Source organism: Acanthochromis polyacanthus, chromosome 13 (assembly GCF_021347895.1).
Source record: "Acanthochromis polyacanthus isolate Apoly-LR-REF ecotype Palm Island chromosome 13, KAUST_Apoly_ChrSc, whole genome shotgun sequence".
Taxonomy (NCBI): Eukaryota; Metazoa; Chordata; class Actinopteri; family Pomacentridae; genus Acanthochromis; species Acanthochromis polyacanthus.
The window spans coordinates 4,093,841-4,104,274 of NC_067125.1; the positions used below are offsets into that span (position 1 = coordinate 4,093,841).

At 39.6% G+C, this 10,434-nt stretch overlaps 1 protein-coding gene across 1 annotated transcript; it reads left to right on the forward strand.

Moving 5' to 3' along the window:
- The first annotated feature begins 5,197 nt into the window (after positions 1-5,197).
- sst1.2 (somatostatin 1, tandem duplicate 2) lies at positions 5,198-8,170 on the forward strand. The gene is made up of 4 exons (XM_051957949.1): positions 5,198-5,408; positions 5,493-5,665; positions 7,559-7,777; positions 8,023-8,170. Exons 1-3 carry the CDS (start codon positions 5,213-5,215, stop codon positions 7,763-7,765), a joined length of 576 nt encoding a protein of 191 aa, XP_051813909.1. The 5' UTR covers positions 5,198-5,212; the 3' UTR covers positions 7,766-7,777; positions 8,023-8,170.
- Positions 8,171-10,434: the final 2,264 nt, after the last annotated feature.

Sequence of the window (10,434 nt, forward strand, 5' to 3'; positions counted from 1 at the left end):
CCTTTTTATTCCAGCCGGCGATGCGTTCAGGTGTTCCTCGGGTTCTTCGTGATGTGAACGCTTCGCCCCGCATTAAAAACCCCAACTCGGTTTCCAGAAATCTGCATGTTTTGTGTGACTTCACTCAGTGACTCAGTGTGGAAACAAAAAGTGTACGCATCACACGGAGGAAGCGTGATGTCACCGCCTTCCCATCATGACCTCCTGCGTGTGTGTGTGTGTTCATGCCGGCGGCTCCTTGGAGACGGCTGCCTGCTGTTAATGTGTTACCGTGGCAACCAGCTACCGCTAATGTCCTGTTTATTAACATCCGGAGAAGCGACGAAGACGTTGATGAAGGTGAAAAATGTTTCCAGAGATTAAAAATTCAGAGAGACGAAAATCTGCGAGACGCTCAGGAAGATAAACAGAGAAAGTCATTTTTCAATCCGTCGAATAAATACACAATGAACGAAAACAGCAAAAAATTAGAAAACAAATATGTACAAAATGATTAGAAAGGAACCCAAAATGACCACAAAGAAACACAAAATGACTAGAAAGAGACAAAGGGACTAGAAGAGACACGAAACAACCACCAAGAGACACAAAATCACTACAAAATGACACAAAGAGATGGAAAATGACCAAATTAGGATAGAAAATCACATTAAACTACAAAGTGAAAGGAAAAACACCTTGAAGTGACAGGAAATGACCTCGTAAATCCTTTGTCCTGCTGATCGTCGTCATGCAGTTTTGACCTTTTCGTGTTTCTCTCTGTGGAGGACAAACGTTCTGTCATGAATCCGACCAGAACGGCGTCAGAACAGCAGGACTGATGATCAGCTCCAGACTGGGAGGAGGTCGGAGGCCAAACAGGAACATCAGACTGAGCTGCGGTGTTTCTGAAGACAAACTGATGAATTCTCTTAGTCTGCACTGCAGGGGGCACTGTGGTGTGGTGAGCAGAGGCCAAAAAGGTAACCATCAACTCTCTGTTGGCCTCATCAATAAACAGAGCATTCACGTTTTTAACAGCAAAAACTGAAAATCCAGAAGTTTTATAAAGGTTTAGCAGAGCTGCTGTGTTGGATTATTTATATTTATTTTATATCTGTTATATTTTTAAAAAATGGCTGGTGAGTCAATATATCACAAGTTGATATTTAAAAATCATTTAGCTGCTGCTGTAATTAATTATATGGGATAAAAAACAATCATTTACAGATAAGAAATACAGGGGGGGAAATAGACCCTTTAATGACCCACGTCACGAATGACGTCACAGCTTTAGCTGGAGGCAAAAGAGAAGCCCGCAGCCGGACAGAAAGGCGAAAGACTGAGGGACTAGGCTCTATCAACTTTTCTAAAATGTCGTCCTGCTGTGTTTTTGGATGCCATAATAGGAGGAATGACATTGGCGAATGCAAATTAAAGTTTTATAGGATTCCACCGAACACTCGTGCTCAGAGGGAACGAAGACAGTTGTGGTTAAATGCACTGAGGACTGCAGTCAATTCCAGCCATTTTCAGTACAAAAAATCGCTAATATTCTATTTGTAAATAAAAAATATTGAATTCAATTCAATTCAGTTCAGCTTTATTCCAGACACTGGGTCCAAATACACACACCATAAGAACAAGAACACAACAAGACACAGAAAAAAATACAATCAAAAACAATAACCCGTTAAATATGACGAGAAATACAGGGAATATTGGACGCGCATCGCGAGGTGAATTTCCTTGAAAACGACCGATTCGGGGATTTTATACCGACTTCAAGACATGTTTTGGACAAAATAGTTTACTGGCTTGTGTCGTCTGGATGTCCAAGGTTGAATTATGGCCGTTTTTTGTGGAATATTTTCATCTGTGTGTAATAATGAACCCGGAAATGTGAGTCGCGCTGTGCACGTTAAAGCCGTGTATAGAGAAAGGATGGATGGATATTCGTTGTTTGTCGGACAAATGTGTTTATATTATCCGCTGTGGTAATCACATCTGAAAGTGGTTTATACCGGCGGATTCATGAGAATCTAAGCTTTCCATCAGCATATAGTGTTTATATAATCGCGTTTGCAGCCTTCGGACATTCTTTAAATTCCTGTGCAAATTAGTAAGTGTACCGCTGGCGGTACACTGAAGTTTAACGGGTTAAAAATGCTCGAGTTTGCAGCGCAAACTCCCAGCGCAAACTATATACTCCCAGTCCCGCTTGACTTCGCTCCGCTTTTGCCTCCAGCATAAGCCCCGCCCACAAAAAACGTCACAATGTTTGTAAACAAATAAAGGGTCTATGGGGATGGCTAGTGTGACGTCATGGACCACTTCCGTGTCCAAGCCGCGGCGTACCGAATGAAAACACAATGGCAGTAGCGAAAGAACCGGTCACCTTTTTCACTGTGACATCTTATTTTGCGGATTTTCCGAAGTCGGTAAAGCGAGGTCTTAACTCTTACAACTCAAACAGAGTTGTAAGAGTTAGTGTGCTGGCAGGTGGTTTTAAAGGGAAAGTGCAGGCGTCAATGAAAAGGAAAACGTACAGTGTTGAGGTGAGTAGCTAAGTAGTGTAAGCTAACAAACACAGGATGTCAGAAATAAAGCTAGCTTTATCATCTGTGTGAGGTTAGATGTCGTTTACTTGGCTTTGTTAGAGTTGTTATGTTAGATTTGAAAAGTATACTCTAAAGATTCCCAGCAGCACACTCTAGCGCTAACTTCTGCCGGGAGCACATGGCTAATTTGCATATGTAAATAACTACGCATCTCTTTACACTAATCATGAATCCATAACAGTTAAAACAATCTTAGTCAAACATTTTTAGCAAGTCAGTCCAAGTATTGGACTCAATTAAATCCAAGTCACATAGACCCATATCCTAGTCAAGTCGAGTATTTTGGGCAGATTGGTCAAGCAAGTCCAAGTCCCCAAAACTGGGACAAAAGTCTCCCTCGGCAGACTTTATTCTTATAAATTAAAAGTATAAACTTATTATCAGAGACTTTAATCTCGACCACTTTTAGTTTCTTTTGTAATGTGGCCCAAACACTCCTCATAACACAAAAAGATAACATGATTCAAGCGGCTAATACTAGCTAGCGCACGTTAGCTCCCGGCGCTAAATGTATTTTCTAAGATTAGAAATCCGACTTACCTTATCAGTGTCAGCCATCTTCTCTTCTCCTTTTCGTCCAGAGGAAAGTGGTTGAAAGATATCGTTTTATTTACATCATTTCTATTGTTGCAACACAGGACACAACACAGCACCATTATATCGTTGGTTTGGTAGGACACGGAAGTGACGTTTTTGGACACGATGACGTAGTTACTAGCCATCCCCATAGGGAGCTACCATCACAGACTGGAATGCAAAAAAGGCAAAAAAAAAAAAAAAAAAAAACTGTCAGAAATTTGAATTTAAATATTTGAAATTTTTAAAAATTCATAACTGTCTTGTAAAATGTAAAATACTTTGATTTTCACTTTAAGCAACTACATGAAGCTAGCTTACAGCCACATGAAGCTAGCTAACAGCTACATGAAGCTAGCTAACAGCCACATGAAGCTAGCTTACAGCCACATGAAGCTAGCTAACAGCCACATGAAGCTAGCTTACAGCCACATGAAGCTAGCTAACAGCCACATGAAGCTAGCTTACAGCCACATGAAGCTAGCTAGCAGCCACATGAAGCTAGCTGGCTTAAGGTAAACGGTTGGAAGGCATCACACAGCAGTAACATCAATTAATCATTCAATGATTCGAAGTTTTATCACCTTATATTAATCAGATTATTACTCAGTTGAACAGCAGAGTATTTGCTCTGATGTCAGAGTTAAAAATAAAATAAATAAATGTGCTTCACTGTCGTTCACTGTGCTTCTCCTGTTCAGGTTCACACCAAACTAACGTATTCTGGTCTCATCTGAGTAAAGAATGTGCATTCATCAGGCTTCTTTTCATGTTTTTTTAAAAATCAAGTTTACTTGTGCAGTTTTGTGCCAAAGAGCAAGATAGTTTTTTTTGTCTTTTTCCTAAACTCTGATTTCCATTGATAACCAAGCAGCTGCCGTCTGTTTTCACAGCTGTATGGTGAAAGTAGTCGACTGTGGAGTCATTTTTAGTAGAATGACTGCTGCAATCATGATTAGTGGTGCTATGACTCCTTCTGGACCTCCTGATTGCTGCCGACTCTGTATCTCAGTGACTTTGAGTTGATCTTCCTGGATCCTTTCCCGTCTTTCTATAATCTCGCAAACAGATTTTTCTTCATTCTTTCCATGTACGCATGCAGATGAGTGCAGTCAACAGATCCAAAACTGAGAGGTTCTAGAGCCATGTTCATGCAGTTAGGCTGACTGGAAATCACAGCTGGATTCACTTTTGTTGCTTCAGGTTTCTACTTTTGGGGCTGAATTTTCAGTACAGTCTTCATAAAGTATTTCTTTTCGATTGTTCACAAGAAGAAACACTCGACTGTTTGACATAATACAGTTACTGAGAGGTGACCGTATTTAGAATCATTTATCTTACAAGTAATATTGTGTAGGGGTGTACTTACTTGTAACTGTTCTTTTTGGTATTTAGAACAGGAACCAACCAGAGTTGTGGACGTTGGTGGTTGGACTGAAACCCACCAACAAATGAAGTACAAAGAGATGTTTGCAGTGTCCATTTCTGGTTGGTCTGTTGGGACGGATTGAGCACCATAAAGTTCGACTACATTTAGAACTGGACAAGATGTAGAAATCAAGATTCTTCATCCTCCTACAAGATATTTCGACTGTCTTGAGTTTCCTTTTCTTTGCTGTGTAAACATGACTTATTGGGTTGTTATCTGAAGTGTTTCCACTGATAGTTGGAGCTTAAATGAAGTGTTATCTCTGCCCTCTGTGAGGCCTTCAGTCGGCCGTCGGTGCTGCTGGGATTCCCCGATGTCTTTTCCACTCTGCCTCCCGACAGCAGAACATTTTAAAGTGTTTCTGGTATTAAAGTCGTGTTTGTTCTGACTAAATGTTGAGTGGGCGACTCTCAGCGACGGCGGCTGCCTCTTTGTTTAATGGAGATATCAGCGAGTGCTAATGAAGTCTGCTAATCCTCTGAACGCTCCGTTAATTCCCGTCCTCTTCAGCGCCACATTCTGCCGTTGTATTTGCGAGGCGCTGCTGCCGCTGCTGATAGCTTCATTGTTTTATTGTTCAGACTCCATTTAAAGTCAATAAGGACTAATGGACGTTTGTTTAACTTGGATGTCAGCGTTCCTTCATCGCCTCGCAGCCCGCCAGCTGTCAATCAACACCACTGAGTCACATGACCTGCCGGAGGAGGAGCGCCGGGCTTCAAAAGAGCAGCACCCGCAGGACCAGAGCCCAGCGAGAACCAGAACCAGCACCAGGACCAGGACCAGCAGCAGACACCAGACCCGCCTCCAGTAGGAGCTCCAACTTCTCTTCTTCTTTGCTTTGGTTTCTCATTTCGTGTTGCCTCATGTTTCTGGTCTCTCTGCAGGAATGCTGTGTGCACGTTGTCCCGCCGTTTTGGTTCTCATGGCCTTGGTTCTGTGCGGCGTTTCGTCTCAGCCCGACAGAGACCAGGACCAGTTCCAGAACCAGGACCTGGACCTGGAGCTGCGTCACCACCGGCTGCTGCAAAAAGCTCGTAGCGCCGGACTCCTGTCGCAGGTGAGGCCGGCCTCCGACTGAGCTGCAACAAGAATTAGGTTCACTGTTGATTAATATGTAAATTATTATCATCGTTTGGTCTCTAAAGCATCAGAAAAAGATGAAAAATGTTTCCCAAAGTACAAGACGACAAACGTCTTGGTGTGTTCAAAGATAATCAGATTATTGTCAAAAAAACCTGAAAGTCTTCACATGTAGGAAGCTGCAATCTCAGAGTCGAGCCAATCATCACATTAGTTGGTGATTAATTTAATCATTGACAACTAATTCATTAATGACTGCAGCTCTTGTTGCCTGTTTTCTAACATGGACAGCACTTTGATTAACTCTGGTTGTTTTTACGAGAAATAATTAGCATTAATCTGATCACATCAAAGTTCCAAAGTCTCTTTTGGTCAGACTTCTACGAAAGAAGCTTCAACGAAACAAAAAATATCAGGAAAAAATGAGGAAACAGGCGGAAACATGCAGCTCAGTAGTTCTTTAGCCGACCTAAAATCTATAATATTTTTCTTTTTATAGACTTATACCTGATTTTATCATTATTTTAAAGCTTTTTTCATCAAAACTTATTCAAAGTGACTAAATTAATTCTTACAATGTTTGCCAGTTAATTTCGTTTCATTGAATGCCTTTTTGATTAGTTGTTGCAGCTCTGGTTTTAGGTTCATTGAGGACGTTGGTTAAAAAAGATGCTTTATGCTTTTAATAATATTGTAGATTTTACTGTTTCTGCCTTTAGATTAAACCAACAAGGTAGTTTTGGGACACGTCCACCTGTTTTTTATGGAATTTTCTTCTACTTTGTGAACTAAATGACTAAAATGATCAGAACTGTGAGGTTTTATTTTGAATAAAACATCATTTAGTTTCTGAAAATGTGTTTTCTTAGCATGAAGCTAAAACACGACACGAACTACGTCAGTTCAAACGTGACACAAAAACGTTGGGTTTTTTTGGTCAACGTCAAAATGTTGGACATTTCCCCAAGAGTTTTTTCTGTTCTATGTTGTTCCAAATGGTTCTAAGTGATTAGAACTGCATTCTAGACTGTTCTGTTTCCACAGTTCTCCATTGTTCTAAACTGGTGCTAAATTAACATACCTGAAAGTATTCTCCTTTCTGATTTGTGCAGTTCTAAGCTGTTCTATCCAGTCCTACTGTGTCCACATTGTTCTAAACTGTTCTACGGTGGTATTGAACTGTGTTCTAAAATGTTCTGAGGGTAGGAAACCATCCACATTGTTCTAAATGATTAGAAATGGAACTGAACTCCATTCTAAACTGTTCTGCTTTGTTCCACGCTGTCCTAATCTGGTGCTAAATTGTTCTAACCTGTTCTACAGTGGTGCTAAGCTGTGTTCTTGCAGTTCTTACTGCATCTAAACTGTGTTCTACACAGTTCTGAAGTGTTCTTAAGTGTCCTAAACTGGGTTCTAAGATGTTCTGAAAGATTTGAAAGTGTCCATATTGTTGTAAAGTCTTCTTAACTGTTCTGAATTCAACACTGTTCCTGGTTAGAAACGGTCCCAAATGGGTGCTAAGTTCAGTTCTAAACTGTTCTAACTGGTCCTAAGCTGTCCATGCTGTCTGAGGCTGTTCTACGGTGGTTCTGAACTGTGTTCTTGCCGTTCTAACTGGTTTTAAACTGTCCCTATTGTTAGACCTCACATTCTACTACATTATAGAACATTATAGACTGGTTCCCAACAGTTCTACACTGGTGCTAAAACCCGTTCTGAACTGTTCTAATCTAAGCTGTTCTACGGTGGTGCTAAACTGTGTTCTGTATTATTATGACTGGGACTCAGCTCTGTTCTAAGTGGTTCCACGAGGTCCTAGTTCTGTTCTAAGCTGGTGCTGCGCTGCGTTCTGACCTGTTCCGTTCCTCAGGAGTGGAGTAAACGTGCCGTGGAGGACCTGCTGGCTCAGATGTCTTTGCCGGAACCCGAGTCCCAGCGCGAGGCTGAGGTCGTCTCCATGGCAACGGGCGGGAGGATGAACCTGGAGCGATCCGTCGACCCGCCGAACAACATCCCGCCACGCGACCGCAAAGCCGGCTGCAAGAACTTCTACTGGAAGGGCTTCACGTCCTGCTAGAACCCAGCACAGGTAGGAACCCAGACGTAGAAGCCGTTATAGAGACAGTAGAGGTTAAAAACAGAGATCAGAATGAGATCAGAGCTCACGTGTACTCTGCATGTACAAGAACCTGGACAATATCAACAGTACTCATGTATATTTTTAGGTTCTACTGATGTTCTCTAAATGTTTGCTGCATATGTCCACTGTGGAGTCAATAAACGCCTTTTTTTAAATAATTTTTTTTACAACCTGTCCTTGTTTCCTGTTCCCAGTTGAGGCCACGCCCACCCTGGACTCACCGACCAATCCCCGACCAGCTGGCCTTCACCTGAGCGACTGCACGGACCAATCAGCAGCCGGCGTGCTGCAGCGTACCTGAGTAATTCATGTAATTATCAATAAAAGAGAGAAATCAGTCAAGCTTTGTGGCTCTGTGTGTGGCTGTTTACTGGTGATGGATAAAATAAAATCTGTGCATTTATAAACTGAGAAATGTGCTTTTAGACGGCGTTTGGGGCTGAACGTTTTGTGTCGTCTTCTTTGATTAAATATTTACATCTTCTGCCTGATATTCAGCCTAAAGTCTTTGCTGATGACCAGATTCTACACTGAAACTGTTGCACTCAAAAATAACTTTGAATTCATGTAAAAAACAAGCGTATATAGACACGATTGAAGAACTTTTCTCAGCATTAACAGATTTTTTTGGACCAAATGAATGTGTCTGTGTTGACTCAACTTATGTCTGTCGGGTCCAACTTAAGTAACATTTAAAATTTTACATAAATTTACAAAATGAAATTGGTTTAATTTGAGTGCATGAATCTGATCCAACAGAAGTGATGACATTTTTAAAAAGATGATCAAATGGAAATGCTTTCTATGATTTAAGTTAATTCAAACAATAACTTTGAGTGGTAATATACACCCTCTGTCAAAAGTTTCAGGACACTTTCTCATTCAAATAAATTAGACAGTGTCCTAAAACTTTTGACAGGGGGTGTATTTACCTCACTACAAAAACTAACTATTTAAATTAACTTATATAACAATTTATCATGGTTAATTTCACTTATTTCCAATGTTTGAGGCCAACTTTAATTACTCAGGTTGACCAACTAATTTTACAGCGTTAAAAATGAAACTGTTAAGTTGATCCAACAGACACTGATTCTGCATGATTTAATAAAGTTTATCTAAATAATAACATTTTATCTGCACTTAGAAACAACTTAAATGATTTTATCAGAGCATCTCTATTTTTATGCTCACAGATTGCATAAATTCGATCGACTTATTTTGTCTTAACTTGAATTAATCCAATAAATGTTCAGGTGCTTCATATCCTGTAAACACTACATTACTATCAGAACATGGTAATATTTAAATATATAAAGGGAACAGCCTGTTTCTGTTTTTAACGGCATGAATTCTACTTTTTAGAAATTATTTTCAGCAGGAAGTTTTCAGTTTTTAAATCTGATATAATGCAAGAATAGAACTGATCTGATCTGTTAAATGAATTTAAAAAGGCAGTAATGATAATAAAAATTAAATTAATGGTTTCTTTTTAAACTAATATTCTTGTTATTTCCTGGTTGTGGAGACTTTAAATATATATATTTATATTGCTTTACTGAAACTGCAGAAATGGTCCCAGTTTGTTGGTCCTCATGAGTCCCAGTTGTCCGTTAACTGGGAGCTGTGGGAGTGTTTTAATGGAAACAGCAGCAGCTTTTACTGTTTGCTCTGTGGATCTAATGAAGCTTTAATGGAGAGCAGAGAGAGAAAACTAATATTGACTGAACTCATTATCCAGCAGACAGACTCCAAACACACACAGGCCCCGCCCACTTCCTCCAAACACACCCCGGGATTGGTCACCGCCGGCCGTCACTCAAACTCTGATGGAAACAATCTTAATACTTTAAAGCTTCTGTTCATTTAATTCATTTATTTTCTGCTGATTCTCTCCTGATTTTAGTAGAAGTTTCAGCAAATGTTTGATTAACTCTAAATGTTCATTATTGAATTATTTTTATTCAAGTTGTCATGAATAATAGTGAACAAAAAGGAGAAAAACTCTGAAAACGTGAATATTCATCCTGAGACCTTTAAAAAGTCTCAAATCAAACTCTGTGTGTGTGTGTGTGTGTGTGTTAAACCTTCATCACAACCTTTGAATATATATCATGCAAAATATCACATCTTTAAATATATTTTAATATAATATAATAATATAATAATTATAATATAATAATAATATAATAATTATGTGTTGAGATTTTTTGGTACCATTGCTGTTGTTGTGTTTTGTTGTTGTTGTTGTGTTGTTGGTGTTGTTGTTGTGTTGTTGTTGTTGTTGTGTTGCTGTATTTGTGTTTTTGGTGTTGGTGTTGTGTTGTTGCTGTTGTTGTTATGTTGTTGTTGTGTTTTGTTGTTGTTGTTGTGTTTTGTTGTTGTTGTTACTGTTGTTGCTGTTGCGGTTGTTTTTGTTGTTACTGTTGTTGTGTTGTTACTGTTGCTGTTGTTGTTTTTGCTGTTCCTTTTGTTGTTGTTGTGTGTTGTTGTTGTTGTGTTTTGTTGTTGTGTTGTTGTTGTTGTTACTGTTGTTGCTGTTTTTGTTGTTACTGTTGTTGTTTCTCTTGTGTTGTTACTGTTTTTGCTGTTGCTGTTGTTGTTGT

Excerpts from the sequence above, each read along its gene's own strand:
- sst1.2 (XM_051957949.1), top strand. The coding sequence starts at position 5,213 with ATGGACGTTTGTTTAACTTGGATGTCAGCGTTCCTTCATCGCCTCGCA. Across the intron at positions 5,409-5,492 it reads CAGCAGCAGACACCAGACCC|GAATGCTGTGTGCACGTTGT; the intron begins GCCTCCAGTAGG and ends GTCTCTCTGCAG. Across the intron at positions 5,666-7,558 it reads GCGCCGGACTCCTGTCGCAG|GAGTGGAGTAAACGTGCCGT; the intron begins GTGAGGCCGGCC and ends TCCGTTCCTCAG.